The 22,844-nt window shown below is 47.5% G+C and overlaps 1 protein-coding gene across 1 annotated transcript in view; it reads left to right on the plus strand.

Annotated features, from left to right (window-relative positions):
* The window catches only part of CACNA2D3 (calcium voltage-gated channel auxiliary subunit alpha2delta 3), an 807,563-nt gene that overhangs the window by 419,313 nt on the left and 365,406 nt on the right, over nucleotides 1-22,844 (plus strand). Inside the window, exon 11 of the mRNA XM_023755701.1 lies at nucleotides 5,168-5,281. Within this exon, the coding sequence (XP_023611469.1) occupies nucleotides 5,168-5,281 (114 nt within the window). The remainder of the gene's footprint in view (nucleotides 1-5,167; nucleotides 5,282-22,844) is intronic.

The raw sequence follows: 22,844 nt of genomic DNA on the forward strand, positions 1-22,844 counted from the left end.
CCCCCCCCCCCCCCCCCCCGCATGAATTTCCTGCACCGGGCCTGTAGTTTTTAATAATTAGCTAATTACAATGGTATCACTTTCATCTTCCCCTCTCTTCTTTTACTTGTCCGGTTCCTTTTCTCTTCCCTTCCCTTCCACTTACCAGTTTTGTTCTCCAACACCTTACACCACTGTTTCTCATTGCACGCCCATTTGAATGCTGACCTTCCAAGATACTCCCACATAGGTGCTGTGGTCAAGGTGGGGGATGCACAGTGCACTTGAACATGTTAAAGGCCTGGAAGTCCTGCAATGAACCAACCTTTTCAAATATGTTTATACCAGTATTCAAACATAGTGTTCCAGGAACCCTTTATATCATGTCATATCCATAGGATTAGAATCTTGCACAAGTCACAGTCCAAGGAGCACACTTCCAGGCACGGGATCTTTGTGTACTCCAGGGGGGTAGATTACCCTCCCAATACCTCTACAATCCAGAGACTTCACCACATGGCAGATTTTCCCCCTTGAGTCCTGGTGAGAGAAGTATTTTTGAACCAGAGAAACCTTCCACATACCTACTTGCTCTGCCTTCATCTGGAAAAATCCTCTAGGGCCTGGCCAATTAGAAGAAGTTATGGGCCAAATGTAAATCCGGAAAGTAAGAAACAGAAGGAACAAAAAATGTTACAAAATGTCCCTACTTGAGGTTGGTTGACAGTTGGCACCATATTTTTTCAGTGCACATTTATCCCATAGAGAAAAGCATTTTCATTTTATCTCCTGCCATTGGGGTTTTAAATAGTCAAACACTGAAAAACACAGAGAAGGTTAATCTCTCATGAAAATGAAGCTCTAGCTATTTTCCCCTTCACCGATATGATCTTTATGTGATGTATTTCTCTTCCTGTGTATTATGCCTGCCTTTATAAGCAAATATGAAATAAAAAGTAATTTCTCAAACACAAAAACACATCTCTCTCTCTCTTTCTCTCTCTCTCTCTCTCTCTCTCTCTCTCTCTCTCTCTCTTTCTCTCTCTCTCTCTCTCTCTCTCTCTCTCTCTCTCTCTCTCACACACACACACACACACACACATACACACACACACACACACACACACACACACACACTTGAAATTGTGACTGTGGCTAGAACTTAGAATAGCTCAGAGGTAACTATAACCAAATGCAGTTAATTCTGTTTTGCATTTACCTGCCTTTCAGTTTCAGTATTTGCTCAGATGGCTTAAAGGCTTGCAGTTACTATACAAACAGCTTTGAAAGGAGCATTCAAATACCTTTGTAAGACCCTTCTGGCTGTTGATCTCTGCTGCCTTCCTTAGATTCTGTTAAGAACACAGAGCCAGTTTGCTACAGTAGTTAACATCTACCTTGTCATGTGACAACTGCAATTATCTTTTTGGCGATGAATATGATCTTTGCAGTGATTACCTTTAAAATTTTTTTCTTAGTCAATTAAATAAAATTCGGTGACATTTCAAAGACTGTTAATCACAACCAAATGCTTTAAATGTCAGGATGCATTGAAATTTTCTCTGCTAACTGATGAATCACTGAGCTAATTGTAGTTCATCATCAGGCCCTTGTCACTGTTATTATTATGGAAAACACTTTCATCACTCTTGCTATTCAACAACAAAAAAAGTTCTAGACAAATATGAAGAGAAGAGATAGTACTCATCAAAGCATTTGAATTTAATTGCGTTCTCCCAAATTCTCCAACTGCAGATTGCTGCAGAGAATACCAAGGATGCAGCCAGAGAGGAAAATGATGTTTTTAAATAAACAGCTCTGGGCATTCCTTCTTCTAGTCTGTGTTATTCAGATATCTTCATTTCTCCCTCCCCCCACCCCCTCTTTCTTGCCTTTTATTTGGGAGAGTTTTTCCAGGATGTTTTCAAATGAGTTGCACGAACAACATCCCCAAGCTATCCTGTTTTTCCCCTTTCTGCAGCTTCTGTGACTTGAAGCATAGATCAGCTTTATTCAGTGGCTTCAAGGCTGTGTTGGATGCAATCTCCCCAAAGTATCTCCAGAACAACCTGTTGATAAGACAGGCTACAAGTCTGTTTTCCTTCCTGCAGTAGGGACCAAGTGCACTCTGACCATAGATCTAAGTGGTGTCTCATATGGGAATGACAAAGTCCTTTATTGAGACTGATTGAAATCTGATTGAAGGTGCCGAAACCGGTTTGGCTCAGTGGATAGAGCGTCGGCCTGCGGACTGAAGGGTCCCAGGTTCGATTCCGGTCAAGGGCATGTACCTGGGTTGCGGGCACATCCCCAGTGGGGGTGTGCAGGAGGCAGCTGATCGATGTCTCTCTCTCATCGATGTTTCTAACTCTCTATCTCTCTCCCTTCCTCTCTGTGAAAAATCAATAAAATATATTTAAAAAAAAAAGAAAGAAATCTGATTGAAGGTGTGTCCTTTAGGGAGGAGGAGAAGGAAGAGGCTTGGTTAAGACCCAGTAAGAATCCTAATGTTATAGTGGAGGGTTGGTAGATGCAGCAAGGGGAGGATTTTGAGATGGGAGTTCAAAGAGTCTTAGGTATGAATTGTCCTTTGATGCTTTCTTTTGAAGAGCTGATGGGTCTTTCAGGAAGTTCCTGGAAGAAGCCATAAAGTTATTTGCAATTTTTATCTCTCTCAGCGAGATTTTTCTGGAATATTGTTATGTCCATAAAGACAGTAGAATAGTAGTGATGTGAAGCTTTGTGGTGTGTTGGCTTTAGTTGTCAGGATTTCTACCTACTCATTTGTGTCATGGGCCATGTCTTCTCATTAATTCAAGGACATCTGTCCAGTCTGAGATGCAGGAGTGGCTGCCAGGGGCAGGACTTAAGTGAGGTCAGTGTCTAGTGCACAAAATGTAAGGTGCACTCACTCACTGTCAGGGTGGTAGCCCTGGTAACGCCAAGTGACCCTGGAACCCTGGATAGGATAGAGGCAGGAGAAGGAAATAGACATTTGTGGAGTCCTACTATGTATCCCTATCTGCTCAAGGATCTTATTGGGAGGCCCTTAGAGTGTGCTGAATCTGAAAGTGGCTTCTGGAGCTGGACTGCCTGGGTTCAAATCTCAGCTATGGCAGTTAGTAGCTGTGTGACCTTGTTAGCTAATGTCTCTGTGCTTCAGTTTCCTTGCCTTGTAAAATGGGGATAATGATAGTACCTACCTCAGAGGCTAGTAAAGGTTAAGTATATACGTATAGCCCAGCATAAAATGAAATTTAACCTGTGTTGTAGCAAGCAGGTAAGCATGGTACTCCCATCAGATAAATGAAGACAAGGACACTCTGAAGTAAGAACTCACTCCAGGCACACAGCTTGTGGTGCTGGGATGGGGTTGAGCACTTTCCACTGTCTCGTGATACATCATGCATGTTTCCAGCTGGCTTTGCTCTGTCCCAATGTGGCCACAAGGCAAGTCATTCCATCCATCCATCCATCCATCCATCCATCCACCCACCCATCCATCCATCCATCCATCCATCCATCCATCCATCCATCAATTATAGTCTTCTTTCAAGTTACTACAACTTCAAACTCTACATCAGAATTATAAGTGCATGGAGTCTGGGCATTAAACTTCAACTTGAATGTTTTATTAGCTCTTTGGTTCACCAGGAGGTAGAAGTCAATCCAAAAGAAGCTTCTATCCCTTCCCAGTTTCATGGTCAACAGTTTGAACATGCTGGGTGTCATTGTATGTACGGTTTTTTAAAAATACGTTTTTATTAATTTCAGAAAGAGAAAGGGGGAGAGAGAGAGAAACATCAATGATGAGAGAGGATCATTGATTGACTGCCTCCTGCACACCCCCTAGTGGGGATCAAGCCAGCAACCTGGGCATGTGCCCTCAGGAGTCAAACTGTGACCTCCTGGTTCATGGGCCAACACTCAACCACTGAGCAACACCAGCGGGGCTATACGCACTGTTGTGTTTTTCCCCCCCCCTCTCTGGAATGCCCTACCCCAGACACTCAGTTCCTTCAGAAGTTACTCAAGTGTCACCATCTCAGTGAGGTCTTCCCTGACTACTTTTTCTAAAGGTACCCCTTTCCCATATCCTATTCCTTTTCTCTGTTTTCTCCCCCCCCTTAGCATCACCATCATTAAACACACAATATAATTTACTTATTTACTTTGTTTTCCTATGTCTCCCCAGATAGAATATAAACTACACGAGGGAAGGGGTTTTTGTATGTTATATTGCCAGCACTGTGTGGGCTTTTAGTAAATAATTTTTGAATACATGAATAAACTTTATAGTTTATAGTGGATGGAGTTTGATGTCTGAAGGTTAAAGACTTTTTGTGGTTCCCATGCCCTGGCATTGTCACATCATTGTAAGGTTTTTAAAGGACATGGTGTTGCTTGGAATTGCAGCATGAATGACATTCATTGAGGTAAGTCTTCACTCCTGACTCAGGGAAGGACAGGAAGCTCTAACAAGCCCCGTCTGGCCCCCCAGCCTACCTCTCACCGAGGCTGGGACTCTTCAACGTTATGTAAAGCTGAGAGCTGAGGACATGTAGGGCTCTGCACACCAGTGGGCACAGTCTTGGAATTTCAGCATGCTACACATGGTAACGTGTATAAACTAGTACAAAATGTTACAAGCTTTCAGCTATATGTTGTAAACAAACCCTAAACCAAGGGTGCTTAAGCTTCTAATCTGTATTGTTGTGATCCTGACTTTATTCTCTGTATGTCCAAAACCTCCTTGATTTTATTGTATAGAACAGCTTGTACCCATTAGACCCATTCAAACCAGACTCAGATTTTGAAAGAGATGTTGCCTGGCACACAGTCTGCCGCCCATATAATGTGTCCCTGACGGGCCGTGCCAACTCCTCCGGGCTTGTGTTCTGAGGCTGTCCACACCGGGAGGTGAGAGAGGTTAGATGTGTTCACATCTCACTTCCCACCTTATACCTGGTTTTCAGAAATCCCTTCTGTGGTCTGTATGTCGTTCCAAGTTGTCAGAGCGTGACCCCCGCTTGGGGAAGGCCTTGTTGAGCAGGTTCTGCGTTGGTGGTGCCCTTGTGCTCTCCTTCTGAGAGGCTCCCTAAGCCCACGGCCTCTTGCCTCTGAAGTCTCGCAGATACACAGAGCTCTCGGATGAGTTGTTTTATTCTGCACTTACTTCTTTCTGCAGTTCAACCACACGGGACAAGGCAGCATCTGCAGCCAGGCCATCATGCTCATCACCGACGGGGCGGTGGACACCTACGACACGATCTTTGCCAAATACAACTGGCCAGAGCGGAAGGTAAGTGGATGCTGAGCCGGCCACGAAGTGCGGTCCATGCAGAAGCTCTGCTGTGTGGAAACCTCCGGATCGTCCACAGATAAGTGTCCCGTGTAGATTTAATCGCATAATAGCCTCTGGTTTCTCAGCCTTGTGTTTGTTGGTTCACTGCAACAGAACTATGGATTTCCTTGTTCTCAAAATGAAATGTGTTTGGAGGAGAGAAGAGCCCTGTAAAGGCATGTTCAGTGAAAAGATCCACTGTGACATATGCTTTGTCCAGTTGTGGCAGTGCTTCTCCTTGGTCTCCACGAGCCAGAGTTGCTTGGTGGGTCCGCATTCGTGGATGGTGAGGTCAGCCCCAGCGGCCCTGCGGCATCTCCTGTCTGGTCTTTGTTGCTACAGCTCCTTGTCGAGCCCTCATGACCACCCAGAAGCTCTCCCCCATCCCTCCCTCCCCCAGTGCTGTTCCCCACGCGTGTCTGAGTATGTTCTCTAGTCTAATTACTTCTTTGCTCTCCAGGTTGACATCTATTTATCTGTTGAACCAGGTGGTTGGGTTTCCGTGATGGATATTAATATTTTTGGTGCCTTTTGAGTGCTTTAACCCAGAGGTTCCTCAAGCTAGTAGCCATTTTGAATTCGCTGGGGAGAGCTCTTAAGTTATGAATACTCAAACCTTCCTCTACACCAGTGGTCGGCAAACTCATTAGTCAACAGAGCCAAATATCAACAGTACAACGACTGAAATTTCTTTTGAGAGCCAAATTTTTTAAACTTAAACTATATAGGTAGGTACATTGTTATTAACTTAATTAGGCTACTCCTAAGCTGGCCTTTGCTAAAAACGTCCTCAATCTGATTGAGGTACGTTCACTGAGGTCGACCCCTTCCAACTCTCCCATCCACACTCGTCTTATATACTTGTTTCATCTATCTCCTTTCGTTCATCCTCTCTATATGTCCAAACCATCTCAACATACCTTTCTCAATCCTCGACACTACATCTTCTTTCACTCCACAACATTCCCAAAAATAAACTTAATAAACTTTACTGAAAGTTTTAAGTCAACTTTGCACTGTACGTGCACGCCCGCACGTGATATTTTGTGGAAGAGCCACACTCAAGGGGCCAAAGAGCCACATGTGGCTCGAGAGCCGCGGTTTGCCGACCACTGCTCTACACCTACTGAATCAAAACCTCTGAGGTTATGGCCCAGGAATCTGTGTTTTCAGTAATTTCCTCAAGTGGGCACCAATCAGCAGATGGGCAGCAGGGGATCACTGTCTTACCTAAAGGGTGGCATTTCAGCAGGGAGATGAGGTCACTGGGAGAGGGCACTGACCTGGGGGCATCACAAAATGCTCTCCTACCCCCTGTGCCGACAGCCTCATTCTGATGGCCTCTATAGGTGCGTGAGACCATCCAGAACAAGTCCATCCTGCTTGTTCTGCTTTATATGTTTAATTTCTGGGAATTGAGCTAGTCATGCACACTTGGCAAAAAAAGAAACAGAAGGCAAATGACAACTGTGCTCAGCCGTATCTGGGGAGCAGGGACCCTGGAGGGAGCGTGAGATGTTGGTCCATGTTCCCTCGCTCACTCTTGATCCCCACGTGTCTCTGATAACATTGGCATCTTACCTCACCAGGTATGAGTCTGATTTTTAAAGGTACAGACCTTTGTACAACCTGGTTCCCAGACGGACAGCACCTCCTTCCTTGGGGCTTACCCTTAGAAAGAGCCATCATTTCTGAGGCTGGAGGAAAAGCTAGCTGTGCTGGGCTTACTAAGAGAATGTAGGGCTCCGACACGGCACCTGCCTAACTAATCCAGGAATAAATTTGACTGAACACAACTTCCTCAATAAGCACTGACTTTAGAATCCAATCCTGAATCAGATGATGTTCACTGTTGGACAAGGTGACTCAGATGCTGTATTTCCGGTGACGATTTCCAGGGACAGGTAGAGGCCAGGAGGAACAGGCTAGGTGGATGTGTACACCTGCAGCACACGGCACAGTGCTGGGCACATGGCTGGTACCTAATGTTCAACCCTGAGGGGGGCTAAGTGACGGGGCCAGGAGGGAGGCCCCAGCACCAGTGAATGTGGGTGCAGTCAAATAAGAGGTTCACGGATGCCATGACATCTCACAGCAGGTTGAAGGGTATTTTGACTAATTTAGGACCATCTTAAGTAAAAGAATAAAGCGAAGGGGCCTGTTAATAAGCAGCTCCAGCACCACCAAATGTGTAGTCATATGAGTCTCATGCGCAGAATCATGTGAATCCCTCCCGCTGGGTGATACTTGATGGAGAGCAGTTGCCGGAATATCCTATATAACATCATGGCATTGCTTGCAGAGAGAGGCAGAGGATGAGAGCTGCACGGTCATAATTCTTCAGACAAAACACAAATTTTAACATATCTTTCCAAAGGAACAATATTGACTTTAGGCCAGGTGCTTCCTAGGATTGATTGGAACCAGGGTCCTGGAAATTTCATGTTGCACAAAAACAATTTCATCTACTTAGAAAGTACTATCAAGCAGAAGCAGATTTTTTTCTGTAGCAAGAGGGTCTTTTTCTATGATTAAATATTCATAGCAGGACACCTTTCCTTTCTGCTCCATTCTCGAGAGTTCCATAACATACAAATACACATACATGTACACATACATGCACATATATACACATACACATGCATATACACATACAGTCTCTTCTCCATGACTTCTCTATGATGATGCAGGTAATACATGTATATAACACCCTATGTGGTTGCACCCTGTGTTAAAGTGAGATGATGGGCAATGTCTACACAGTCATCTTTCTCTGTTATTTTGAACACTAGGGGCTCAGTGCATGAATTCGTGCACCTTGAAAGGAACTGTTGGCCTAAAGGCTGCGGTGGGCACAGGGTTGGGTCTCAGCCCATCCTCCCCGTCCCTGCCTGGCCCCCGGTCCCCTGTCTGCTGGCAGCCACACTCCCGCTGCTGCAGCTCCCATGTGCTGATGGCACTGGCCCCGCTCACCCCAATCACTCGGCTGACTGCGCCAAGTGATTGGGACCGGTACCAGCAGTGGGTGCGAGTGGAGCCAGCACCAACAGCGGGTGTGAGGAGTGGCTGCTGCCCCAATTGCCCCTCAGGAGCAGGGGGAGGTGGAGAAGCCCTCAGGAGCAATCAGGCAGACAGTCACTGCTCACACCTGCTGATGGCACCAAGCAAATTTTCAGTAACCACCAGAGGCTCACCCTGATAACAGCGACCGGTGCCCCGTCTTGGTCTGGTGCCCCCGCTCACCTGCTCCACCATCCCGCTGTGACCAACACCCGCCATATCCTGTGCTCTGTTGCCTGCTACCGATGCCTGCCATGTTCCACACACGCCCCCTGGTGGTTAGCACACGTTATAGCGACTGGTTTTTAGGTTGTTCTGCCGTTCAGTCCATTTGCATATTAGCCTTTTATTATATAGGATTAGCAGAGGATTGTGTCCTGAGGTGATTGGTAAGCTTCCAGATGATAGAAACAGGAAATGGGTTCAGGAAGAGGAAACATGACCTTAAGGCTAGAGTCTGATTCCCATGAGAGAGTCTTTCTCAAACTTGAGACAGCGAGTAGCAGAACCTCCTGGGGGCTCCTTCCCACAGCCCCTGCTTACCCATCTCCAGTGATTGTGATTCAGTGGGGCCTCCGGGGCCTGAGAGTGAGCATTTCTAACGAGTTCCCCGGGGATGCCTTGGCTGTGGGTGGAGCAGTACCCATGGGGAACTTCTGCCATAGAGTCCAGGGAGTGGGTGTGGTTACTCTGTGGGCTCTGCCACTTTTGCTCCCCTCTGTCAACCTTTACAAGGACCTGTCCCCTCAGTCAGAGCCAGTGCCCAGGTATACGTTTCTTGGCCCATACTTTGCTAAAATATTACCAGTTCCTGATCATCATTTAAAAATCTGGCTGTAGTATATACAATTTTTAGTTTTAGTTTTTCTCATAAATGGATACACTTGGCACTTGGGAGCCAACATTCTCCTATGACAAACACACACACACACACACACACAGACACACACACACACAAAGAAAAAACTGACTGGAGCTGAGAAGTGGCTGCTTCCTTAGATGGCAGATGCATGCTCTGTTTGGCCAAGACCCTCACCGCTCCATCAATTCCTCTGAGCCCACTTCACCCATATGCTTTACATGCCCATAGGGATGCGATGCTGGTCAGCAGGCACTTGCTGTTTCGCAGGTGGGTCTTGCATCGCCAGCCTTGGGGGACTTGTTCCTTTCTCTTGGGCCTGCCCTGAGCTCGCCCCTTTCTGCTCCAGCTGGAGGCCATCTTCCATTGCCTGAACCCTAAACTTCAGACTCACTCAGAATTGTCCTAAGGGAGCGTAGCCTCATGGTCAGGACTACTGTTGTTTCGGGCCTGTTTTTCATCCTCACTGGCTTGGTGAGTCCTTGAGGACAGGTTTTGCATCTCTGAACAGTCCTACCACCATGCACCATATCCTAGTATCCCAGCCCCGCTGAGATTCTGTCCCCTGGTGTTACATGCTGTATAATCTCCTCACCTTGATCGTGAGTGACACCTGTGATTTACTTCTGACCAATAAAATATGGTAAAGGTGAGGGTGTCTCAGATGTAATCAGGCCTCAAGTCAGTAGATTTTGATGTAATCAGAGGGGTTTCATTGAGGGTGGGCTTATTTAATTGCAAACCCTTAAAGAGGGCCTGGACACTCCCTAGTGGGCAGAGACACTCTTCTTGCCAGTTTGATGAAGTGAGTGGCTATTTGGAGAAACCCTGTGACAAGGACCCGAGGGCAGCCTCTGGGACCTGAGGGCAGCATCCTCCAGGCGACAGTCACAAAGCTCTGGGCCCTCACTCTTATAGCCACAAGGAGATTTTTCCTGCTGACAATGAGCTTGCTGTCAGTGTCTTCCTTAGTCAGACCTCCAGATGGAAACAGCCCCGTTAGTACCTGGACTGCAACTTTGTGAGGCAGGACCTGAGGGCCCAGCTAAGCTGTGTCCAGACTCCAGACCCAAAGACACTGAGATATCAAATGTGTGTTCATTTAAGCCGTTACTTTTTTGGTAACTTGTTATGCAGCAAAAGAAGCAAGGGAAAGGCAGAAAGGAAAGACAATTACTTATATAGCAATACTATAAACATCCAAAACCTAATGGCTTAAAATAGCAATTTATTATTTCTTGCAATTTTGTGCCATAACTGCGTGGTGAGTCGGCTCCGCATGGTGCCTGGTGTGGTCTCTAGTTCATCTGGGACCGTGGCTGGGCTGCCTCCATTGTGTTCAGCACGTGCTGCCTAACTCTCCAGGACCAGCTGTGAACTTTCTTTCCTCAATATAGTAGCCTGGACTTCTTTACAGTATGGTAGCTAGATTCCCAGAAAGGGAGATGGGGAGGAAGTAGGGAGCAGGCCAGAGTGTTACAGAAAAATCGGACAAGAACCAAACAGCGCTCTGAGAGTTTGGAGTTACACTTTATTCACCGAGGCGGGCTTAGGGAAATGAATCCAAATTCTAAGCAAAGCTACAAGCAGAACTTCCCTTTTTATGGAAGAGCCAGCCCTTTGTGCGCTTGCTGCTGGCGGCCTTGAAAACTACACAGTTCTATCAATTAAAAAATGCACCTGGCATGGCATTGGGTGTATCTAGTCTCTGGCCTACAAGGTCAGACAGCTAAGTTTATCTCCCCCATTATTCAAGCAGGCTAGAAAGCAAAGTTACTTTTTCAGAATTAGATAGAGGCCGTCCAAAGACTAGCAGAGAATTCCAAACAGTAGTTTTACAGAATAGGGGTTTTCCTTCACAAGAGGAGCTCTTGTGGCTATCTACCACCTAACCAGGGCTTTGCGTAAGGCAACTGATTAGTAAATCATTTTAGAATGAGTGGGAAGAAGGAATGCATTGCTGGTAATTTAACTCTGAATCCATGAAGGCAGCAATTGCTGATGCAATGTGTCCCTTGCCAGCATTGTATTTCTGAGTGCAGAAATGAGGAGCTATTTATTCATTTATTGGGTGCCATTTACCTTTGCCTGATATCCATTGGTTTGGGGCTTAATAGCAGCTCTTGTACACTTGGAATAAAATATGCACTTCTCAACATGAAAGGGACTCATTCCAGGATCTGCTCAAGAAATAAAGCTGCCTACATTTAAATTAGAAAAACAGTTATACCTGCCATCTATGTAGTTGTTCTTCCAAGTAAACTATAATAATAATAATAAAAAGCTCATGCAGTTATTTATCATTACTTCCCCTGATGTGCAAGGTAGATGGATAGTAAGAAATGGTGAGGAAGGCCCTAGCTGATGTGGCTCGGTTGGCTGGGTGTCGTCCTGAGCACCAAAGGTTGCTGGTTCGATTTTAGGCCACATGCCTGGGTTCTGGGCTTGATCATTGGTAGGGGGAAAGCTGGAGGCAGCTGGTCCATGTTTCTCTCTCTCTCTCGAAATCATTACATATAAATTATATATATATATATATATATATATATATATATATATATATATATATATGAAATGGTAAGTGATTTAAAGAAAGGATTGCACACTAGGCCAAATCTGATCCATTGCCTACTTTGTGTGGCCTATGAGCTATGAATCAATGGTTTTTCACACTTTTAAGTGGTAAAAATAAAAGAACCTCAAGGAAAATAATATTTCAATATTAATGTGAGAGGTATATAAAATACAAAGTTTACTGTCCATAAATAAAATATTCTTGTAACACAGCCATCCCCATTTGTTTACATGTTGTCTATTGTTGAAGATTTGTGACCGAGACCCTGTGGCCCACAAAGCCTGAAATATTTACTATCTGGCCCTTTAAGAGTATGTTGGCCAACCCCTGATCTAGAGGCATCAACAGGGTGTTGTTGGAAGTCACTGAGATGCCCTCGGAATTGTGTGCATTGGCTGAATTCAAAACGGTGGGGGCAGTTTCTCCCAACGTTCCCATAGTTTTTCTCTACTTGAATAACTATACTGGCCACATATTAAATGGTGGGGGGTGGAGCCTTGATGGCAGATACTTCTCTTTATGCTATGGGTATGTCTCCTCCATCTGTGGAGCCATTCTTTCAGCTTTTTGAGTCCTTTCTGTCCCTCTCCTTCTCCTTCAGCACTGCCCTCGGAGCTGGGGTACAGTGCACGGTGATGTGGCTGCTCAGAAGGAAAGCGAGCTGTGGCACCCAGCCTGGGGCTGCCCCCAGTGCCTGGAAGGTGGCATCTTCATAAATGCTCTCCCTAACTGCCCCGGGAGCACTGTTTATGGTGACGTGGCACATGGCAGAGTGTCACGGCTTTCAGGTCACTGGGCCAACAGGGGACACCCTGGAAAGAATCCAACTTCCTCTTTTTCCAGACCCAGGAAAGCAGAGCCCCCTCCCCCATACAAATAATGTGGAACCCTTGGAACCCCTATCTCAGTGGGGCCAGAATGGGCCTACTCATGGGTTCATGACTCTTATTTTGCTTTGCATTACACCAGGACCCTTCTGTGCCTGTTAGATGGCCCTGTGCTGACCTCCTCTATGTTGGTCTGTGATGAGAGATGTAGGCAGCGCTGTATTCCCTTTGCTGAACTTTACATCCCATGACTATTTGGTAACTGCCAATTCGGACTTCTTAATCCCTTCACCTTTTTCACCCAGTTCCCCAACCCTCTTCCCCCAACAGCTATCGGTCTGTTCTCTGTAACTATGAGTCTGTTTTTACTTTGTTTATTAGTTTATTTTGTTTTTTTGGATTCCACATATAAGTGAAATCATACAGTATTTGTCTTTCTCTGTCACCACACACCTGCTAGACTGGCTGTCATCAATAAATCAACAAACAACAAGTGCTGGTGAAGATGTGGAGAAAAGGGAACCCTTTTGTTCTGTTGGTTTCAGGAATGCAAATTGGTGCAGCCACTATAAAAAACAGTATGGAGGTTTCTCAAAAAATTAAAAATAGAACTGCCTTATGACCCAGTGATTTCACTTCTGGGTATATATTCAAAGAAACCCCAAACACTAATTCGAAAGAATATATGCACCCCTATGTTCATTGTAGTGTTATTTATAATAGCCACGATATGGAAGCACCCCAAGTGCCCATCAGTAGATGAGTGGATAAAAAAGCTGTGGCACATTTACACAATGGAAGAAGAATGAAATCTTACTACCTGTGAGAGCATGGATGGACCTAGAGGATATTATGCTAAGTGAAATAAGTCAGTCAGATCACAGATAACAAGTGAAAGGACCAATGAATTAAAAATCATGGTAAACCTCCTGAAGGAGACAGCAAGGGCCAGAGACGGAGAATGGGGTACTAGGGAAGCCCCTCTGAGGGGTGAGCAGGTAAGTGAAAGAGCTGGGCCGAGGGGCAGAGGGAACAGCACTTTCAGAGGCCAGAGGAGAAGGTGGGCGTGTGAGGAGCTGGAGGAAGAGCAGGTGGCTGGGTGGGAGTGTCATGGGAGAGGTTGGCAGAACAGCCAGGGCCCAGCTCCTCTGGCCTTTAATGGGCACAGTAAGGAGCTCCGATTGTGATCAGAGGGTAGTGGGAGCCACGGAAGGTTCTTGATCAGGGAGAGGCCTGAGCTGATTGTTTTCAGAAGTTCTCTGACAGCTGCATGGGGGTCAAGGCTACCAGGCATGAGCCTGAGCTGTGTCTGCAGTTTGGGTATTGACTCATCATCATTGATTTCAGTGGGTGGGGACTAGGGGGTGGGTTTCTTTTACTTCCTGTGACTGCTCCCAGGTGGTCCTGGTTCTTCCTGCTGCTTTCCTTCCCAGCTCAGTTGGGTGGTGACAAGTCTCTGTCTCTAGCTCCCTGACTGAAGTGCCATTTGGGTCTGAAAGTTTGGGGTGAGTTTGTGTCATTGCTGTATTTTTTCCAGGGTGAGAAATCCTAAAGCTGTCTTAGGAAAATGACAGGAACATTCATCTCTCGTGGTCAGTCAGCAGTGTGACAGGAAAAGGCATTTCTGTCACAGTGGTGAGAGCTCACCCGGGCCCCCCTCGCCGCTGAAGGGAGAGTCGCAATGGTTCGCTGTCTCCCAGCATATCTTTAATTACTTCTGCGGGGATAAGACATCCTGTGACTTGGGCGAGAACATGAGGAGACAAGTCAGGAGCGGGGCCCACTGGTGCGTGGCTGCTGCCAGCCACTGAGAAATCAGCTCCTGTCGGGCTCCGACAGCCGTGGGCACCTCCCTCCACAGCAGAGCGGGTCTCTTCCCCACACCCAGAAAGCAGCAGGGACAGTGCACATTCCTGCATGCCCCCTGCTGCCCTCCAGGAGATGGATAGCAAAGCCACTCTACAGGGAACTCCCCCCCAAACCCAGCCCCACGCTGGATAGGTGCAGAGCCAAACACTTCACTTGCTTTCTCTCATTTCATCCTTAGCGCTGCCCAGAGGGACACTCCTGTCACCGTTCTCTTCTTGCAGGGCACGGAACTCCGGCTCAGGGACGTTGTCATTGATCCCACAGCTCTGAGCTGGGGGCTTTGCTCCTTTGCCACGTGGGACTGTCTCCACACCTGTGGTCTCAAACTGAGGGCCTGATGGTCTGGGGAGGGGAGGGGGTGCTGGTAAATAGTGTTTCCTGAGTTCCCTTCTCTGCAGATGTGCCCCGGAATCAGCATTGTGATAGGAGGCTCCAGGACCACACTTTGTGAGTCATGAGGGTTTTCATGCCCCTCATGGCCTTGTGGGTGATGACTATTCATCTCAGCTGAGGGGCTCTGGGAAATGCCACTGGGGACAGTGTTGTCACCACTGGAGCAGGCAGGGTCCAGGCAGGGCAAAAATCCATCAGTTACTTTTTTAAAATATTTTTATTGATTTCAGAGAGGATGGGAGAGGGAGAGAGAGATAGAAACATCAATGATGAGAGAAAATCATTGATAAACTGCCTCCTATATGCCCCACACTGGGGATTGAGCCTGCAATCGGGCATGTGCCCTGACCAGGAATTGAACCGTGACCTCCTTGTTCATAGTTTGATGCTCTAACACTGAAGCATGCCCACAGGGCCCCACCAGTTATTTTAATGAGAGAACTTAATGTTAACCAGAAAGGGCAAAACGAAGTCTAGGGTGACATGGAAGAAGTGACTTCAGGAAACAGCCACCACCCCTGTGGCTGGTCCGGGAGGAGGGCAGGAGAGGGGCAGAGAGGGGAAGAGGTTGTTAAAGTTCAGAGACTGAGAGGAGAGGACTTGGGGGGCTGGGACCCAGACCTCTGAGGAGGGCGCCCTGGTTGGGAGGCTTTGGGGTCTCTGAGCCCAGGGCAGGGTGCTGTGGGGCTGGTACCCAGGACTTTGAGGAGGGATTCTGGGGCCTCTAAAAGGGATGAGTGTTGGAAAAACTGCAAAGTGGATTCATTCGGTGCTGCTGGGATGAACTCAACCTGCTGGGGCAAGCTGCCTGGCTGGGCTGATGGGCTGGGAACAAGAGGCCAGCGACAGCGAGGTAGAGGAAGCAAGTCCCTTCTCCCTCCTCCATCCCTGCAGCCTCCTTCTCATGACCCTGTGGGAAGAGCCTGGCCAGAGCAGCGGGCAAGGCAGAAGTGGGTTGCAGAGTCCAGCCCAGCCTCACAGAGCTGGGGGATCTGGGGCTGAGGCCTGGCCATAGCCGGAAGCTTGCTGAGTGAGTTCAGCACTATTTGCAGGCTAATGGGAAATGAGTCCCATGTCCGGTTCTTATTTCCTGGGTTTTATTTCTCCTGGACTAGGAGTAGGGCTCTTGGGGAGTGGGCGGGGCAGGGAGGCATGCTGCCTACTGGGAAGAGGGTAGAGTCTGGATGCTGACAGTCTGTCCCCCTGCTTGTGATGGGGGCTAATTACACACACCTTGCAGTGTTGTTCAGAACAAAAGAGGATGTGCTACCAAGCTCAGTGCTGGCCCCAAAGTGGGAGCACGCAATGCTGTGCCATCAACATTGTCGCCATGATGGCCAACCACTGGCATTGCTAACACTTTTATTTAACATTACAGTTAAAATGTAGTTGTATGGGCTGAGTTCAAGATGGTATAGCAATATATTTTCAGATGCGGAAAATAGAAAGTACTTTTCTTATCCCTGAATCGGGATTCCTCTTATGCGGTGTCTTGGATGACTTATAAGAAGATTATTCAGCTGCATTTTAAATCATTTCTAGGCCTTGCCTTTACCTGTTTAATGAATAAATATGTATGCAGTGTCCTTTATACCTACTCTTGTAGCGCCGATCAAAATGTGCTGAGATCTGTTCGCCCATTCAATATCGTTAATTAATGATACATAAGAGTTTGTGTTTCTCAGTTCAGAGGAGCAGCCCATCTGTATTAGTGAAATGCAAAACGGAGATTGAAAAGTAGTGTTGCTTTTATATTAGCATCCCTTAACTGGAGTGGCGGCCAAGGCTCTGACTGCCTGGACCGGGTCCAGGCCTGACCGTTTCTGAGCTGTGTGACTTTGGGCAAGTGATTGGATCTCCCTGTGCTTCCTTTCCTCATGTTGGGAATGGGATGGGGGTGGGGACAAGAGCTGTGCTGCCCTCCCAGGGTTGTTGTGGGGGCAGATGAGTAGTGCCCAGAGTCTAGCAGGTCCTTGGGGACAGCAGGTGCTCAGTGGATGTCAGTGATGGGGAAGAGACTGTGGCCTGTGGATCCTGGGCCAGGCTTGGTGGATGCATCTGCGCATCCTCCTCAGGCAGCCTGCCTGCTGTGAAACAAGAGCATGGGACTGGGTGTGGCGGGTTTGGGAACACAGGTGGCTGGTTGAGTGGGTTTGGAAGTGCTCAATCCTTTTTATTTCCCTGAGAATATCTTTCTTTCTTTCTTTCTTTCTTTCTTTTTAGCTTTATATATTTATTTTTTATTGAGGTAACATTGGTTAATAACATGTAAGTTTCAGGTGTACAACATTATAATTCTACTAGAGGCCCGGTGCATAAATTTGTGCACCAGTGGGGCCCCTCGGCCTGTCCTGTGGAATCAGGCTAAACCGGCTCTCTGACATCCCCCGAGGGGTCCTGGATTGCAAGAGGGTGAAGGCCAGGCTGAGGGACCCCACCGGTGCATGATTGGGTCCAGGGAGGGACGCAGGAGGTTGGCCAGCCAGGGAGGGACCGTGGGAGGGCTCCAGGGTGTGTTGGCCTGTCTCTCTCTGTCCGGATCGCTGGACCCCAGCAGCAAGCTCACTTATGGGTTGGAGCATCTTCCCCCTGGTGGTCAGTGCATGTCATAGCGACTGGTCGACCAGTTGACTGACTGCCCCCTGGTGGTCAGTGCAAGTCATAGCGAGCAGTTGAGTGGCCTTAGCATATCATTAGCATATTATGCTTTGATTGTTTAAATGGTCAACTGGACGACCGGACACTTAGCATATTAGGCTTTTATTATATAGGATGTCTGTATACAGGACCACGTGCTAACCACCAGTAGTCTAGTTTCTGTCTGTCACCATACGTTTGACCCCATACATTTGACCCCATTTACTGGTTTAGCCCTCCCCACCCCTCTTTCCTGCTGGTGCCCACCAGTTTGTTGTGTGTATCTGTGACTCGTTTTTCTCGTAAGCAGCCTCGCATTATTTCCTTACCTCACGTGCTCCCTTCATTAACCTCCCCCCGCAGATGATTTGATGGGAAGCTCCCAGCAGCCTGTCTGTGAGGGACCCTGGACGGGGAACTGGTCTGGCCAAGTAAATGCAGGTTTCTCTCTTCTAAGAGGGGCTCGGCGCCTCTGGCAGCCAGAAACTGCCCCTGAAGTTCACCATCTCACCCGCTAAGCTGTGCCCACTTCCCTGCAACCCCCCGCAGGATGGGCCAGGGAGGGGACTTATCGGGGTGCAGAGGAGGGCAGAAAACACGTGCCATCCAGAAAGGCTCCCACTGTGCAGGGAATTTGCCAGTCGACTGTTTTTCACCTGTTTCCTTGCCACTTTTCCACCTACATGTGAATTCTGATGAAATCAGATTTCTTCCCAATTCTCAGATTTGTTTATCAGAAGTAGGCACTCCACACAGCAGCCGGGCACTTTGGAAACTACAGGTAAATTGTGCCAATGAATCCCTAAACCTCTGCCGTCTCCCCACTTTATGCTGAGGTTAGGCCCGGGTCCCTAGAGAGGCGCACAGACCTGGCCTGATGGTGTCTGCTCATTGGGACTGCTCTCCACTGCCCGCCCTCGTGCCTTCTGACAACCTGCTGCTCTCCGATGAGGTCTGCTGCTTCTGCCCCCTCTGCCTGGACACTTTAACTCAGATTTCTACATTGGCTCACTTCACACCTCCTTCATGTCCTTGCTCAGACACCACTTTTCAGTGACACCTACTGTGACTATCAGATTTAAAGTTGCTCCCGACCCTGACTGCCAGCATCTTAGCTACTGCTTTCCTTTTAGTGGTAGAGTTTTTCATCTTGTAACATATTAGATAAACATCACAAGGAAGTAAATTGTTTGCAGTCTCATCCATCGGAAGCCTGATGCTATGAGAACAGGGTGCTGGGTCTGTCTTGCCCATTGATGTTCCCCAAGTGCCTATCAAATGTGCATGCTCAGGGAGCCTTCTGGAAGGAAGGAGTGAATGCCACCCAGCACTTTGCCAAGAATCTCATTTGATTCTCTCAGCATTTTTACAGAATCGGTATTCATAGTATGTCTCTTTTATAGGTGACGAAACTGACTTGAGAGCAGGTTAAGTAACTCTACTCCAAAGTCCTAGCTTTATCCTGCACCCCAGCACCCCACCCTGGCCTGAGGCCTGGGGTGGCAAGAGCCTGCCTAGGGCTCTCCCATTGAGCTTCCTTGGGAAGACAGAGAGTGCCCAGGGGAAAGGCTTCCAGGGAGTGGAATTTCCAGCACCCTGACTATCTAGACAGCAGAGGTGGCATTATCTCTGCAATGCTTATCTTCTCCAGTAGACTCGAGATCATTTCCTATTTGGTTCTCCCCAAAGCTTAGTACTTGACACAGTGCTGGATGCATAGCAGGTGCTCAGGAAACATGGAAGGAGAAAGGAACAAGTAGATTTAGGTCAAGGCAAGGTTTCCACACCCCCTTGCACATCCCTGCAGCCTTGTGTTGTCAGTGCTACATGCACAGAGAAACTGAACTACCCTTTGAACTTGACCCCAATAGCCCAACAGGAAGGATCCCCAGCCCCAAACCTGACCCTGAGCCTTGCACTTCTAGCACTTTGTGTTTGTTTCACAACACTAGGCCTTTATCACAGAGGAGCCATTTCTTTTTTAGCTAACTTTGCTGTGGGACAAATCAGCTTTATGCCTCATAAATGAAGCTCCTTCTTCTAGCAGATTTTGGGAAATCGAATATTCTCTGAAGGCTGACTCTTGAATTACCTCCTCCAACACCTGGGATAAAACCTGAGTCTTCCAATGCCAAATGCTGTTGGCCATCAACCTGATATCCATCCAACTATCTTTACCTTAGTCATTTCCATATAAAATTGAAGGGAGGAGATTTCAGGGGCTTAGTGAACATGATCCATTACTTCAGCCCAGCACCTTGGGACTTTCTCTCAGCACAGAGCCTCCCACAAAAGCCTGCTGCCCCCTCCCAAATTCCATCGTGTAATAAAGATCTTGTCCTGACCTCTTCACTCCTCCGGGATTCCTATCTTGAAAACGAAACAGCTGATGGTGGTGACTAATGGGGCCTCTTTGGGGAGACACATACGAGCTGCGTGTTGACTGTCCAGCAGAAAGTGGCTGCCTGGCGAGCCTCACTGGAAAGCAAAGAGGCCCACATGGAAGTCTGTGCTGGACACACACTGAGAGTGAGATGGATGGGGATGGCCACACACCTCCTGGGTCCACGTCAGACCCTAGAAGGAATTTCCAAGGTGCCCTTTGGTTTGGAGAGGGTTAATCTGGCTGGGGCAGCATCTGGTTCCTTTTGGGTCAGAAACCTGAATATTTGGTACTCCCTACCACTGGTTCTATAAATCTGACCCTCAGAACTCATGGACACTTTCAGGCTATTAATATTTGGATCATTATTATTTTGCTCACATGATTTTTTTTCTGTGCCTCAATGGGACAGAGATAAAATGTGATGGTTTTAGAATTTCAAAGACTGTTCTAGTTTAGACTCAGGATGGAAGCATGTCTATGTGAGCCAAAGAGAGACTTTCTGAAATATGCTTTCTCCTCACAGAATAATTATCTTAACCCTCTTAAGAATACTGATGCTTTCCCTTCAACTGGACTTAGGAAATGGTCTGTTAGGAGCTCTTCTCATTAACAAATTTCTAGACCCCCCTTCAAAAAAAAAATCCAGGGATTGACAACTGGAGCTCTGACATCAGGGGAAAAGGATGGTTCTTAGTTATGGGCCTCTCTGATTCTGTCTCTTCCAGGCAGAATACTTAAGAATTCCCTCGTTGCTGCCACTCACTGCCTGACATCGAGGTTTCTCCAGGCCCTTACGAAATTCTTAGAGCAGCGGTTCTCAACCTGTGGGTCGTGACCCCTTTGGGGGTCGAATGACCCCTTCACAGGGGTCGCCTAAATACATCCTGCATATCAGATATTTACATTACAATTCATAACAGTAGCAAAATTACAGTTATGAAGTAGCAACGAAAATAATTTTATGGTTGGGTGTCACCACAACATGAGGAACTGTATTAAAGGGTCGCTGTATTAGGAAGGTTGAGAATCACTGTCTTAGAGGAACAGGCATATGGCTCACACAGACATCTCACAGTTTGAAGGTCTGACTTGAGCTTATATATTTAAATATGTTTTTATTGATTTTTAGAAAGAGAAAGGATGAGAGAGAGAGAGAGAAACATTGATGAAAGAGAAACATCGATCCACTGTCTCCTGCACACCCCCTACTGGGGATTGAGCCCACAGCCCTGGCAAGTGCCCTGACCAGGAATCAAACCTGGGACCTCTTAGTTCATGGGTCAATGCTCAACCACTGAGCCACACCAGCGGGGCTATATATACTGACACCATTGATTATAGTTTAAAATGAGGTATTCATATTGGGTTTAACTTGATTATTAACTCTTTACACATTGTCAATTCCATAAGGTGGATGCCATGTCTTTCTTGGTCACCAGTATATGTCCAATACTCTTTGTATTAGCACAGAAATCACATGAGTGAGAGTGTGTGTGCATGTGACTGTAGACTGAACACAGGCCATGTGCTAGCAGGGCTGGAATGACCTTTCAGGTATGGGACTTGAGACCGCCCTCTGAGAGCTTATCTGTGATCCCTGGGAGGTAAGGAGTGATGACCAAAACAAACATGAGTGTAAAGGGAGTCTAACCCCCCTCCCCCCCATCCCCCATCCTGATAGACTAAACACTGTGCATGGAACCCTGCAGGGGTTTCAAAGTGCCTGCCTCTGAGAGATGTGAGGGTTTAGGAAGTCCTCTTGGATGGGACAGCCAGTTGTTCCCTTGAGTGCTATTGATGGCCCTCTCTGTTCCTTATCCTCCTGCCTCCCTCGCTCCTCCAGGTCTGACCCCTGCTGCTCCCTTAGCCTCAGGCCACAGGAGCAGGTGCTGATCTGGTTGCCTGGCCCCCAGGGGAGGAGCTCCTGCACTGGCTTCTCTCCTGAAGCCAGTGCTGTGCAGGCTCACGTGGCAGGTGTGCTTGGTGGGATGTGTCCAAGTACGTAGACGATGCAGGAAAGGAAACTGCTTTTCCGAGCTGATGTAGGACAGAAGAAGCAGTGGGGGTATCCCCGAGTCAGACAGTCTTGGTGTGAAGGACGGAGAAGCACAGTGTGATGTCATTTGGTCTTGAGCTGTGATCTTAAGCCACGCAGTTTCCTCCGAGCTTCTAATTTGTAAAATGGCCTTAGTAATAGTAACTCCCTCCTAGTTTTCTTGCAAGAACCACGAGAAAAGGTACGTGGCAGTACCTGTGGTCCACGGAACCAGTGAGGGAAATGGGACAACATTCTTGAGGAAGGAGAAGGGAGTGTATGAGGCAGGATCCCTGCAGAGGCCTAGAAGAAACGTGGGCCCTGAGAATGACGAGCATTTGAGAGGAATCCTCCAGGCCTTTCTGGAAGCATCTCTCTCTGCCCTGGCTGGGACCAGATTTCTCATTGACTTAATTTTAAAATGTCACCGTGACTGACCACCATCTGTTGTCCCGTTGCCTGGATGGCCCGCCAGGCCATTGGGGGAAGCGCTGCGGCGTGTTTTAGGGACAGTGCAAGGTGACTATGGCGTGTTTTAGGGACAGTGCAAGGACTCCTGTCGTCCTTAACCCCATCTGGTCTGAGGGGCTGGTGTGAGTGACATGTCCATGCACTCGTCACCAGGCCTCTTGGAGTTATCTCCGTGGTGACGGGGCCTTCAAGGCGCCGAGACTTTGATCAACCTGTGGCGGAGGGCTGTGTGCATCCCTTCCTGGATTTCTTCTTTTAAAACACAAAAGGGATCTGGAATTGATCCCAGATAATACATCTGCCTCTTCACTGCACTTCAGAAGGGCAGGATGACAAGAAAGGCGATGAAGACAACTAAATGCATTTATGATTTATGCCCCTGTGATAAATCAATGGATGATTTCTCCCC

Source organism: Myotis lucifugus, unplaced genomic scaffold, assembly GCF_000147115.1.
Source record: "Myotis lucifugus unplaced genomic scaffold, Myoluc2.0 scaffold_83, whole genome shotgun sequence".
Lineage (NCBI taxonomy): Eukaryota > Metazoa > Chordata > Mammalia > Chiroptera > Vespertilionidae > Myotis > Myotis lucifugus.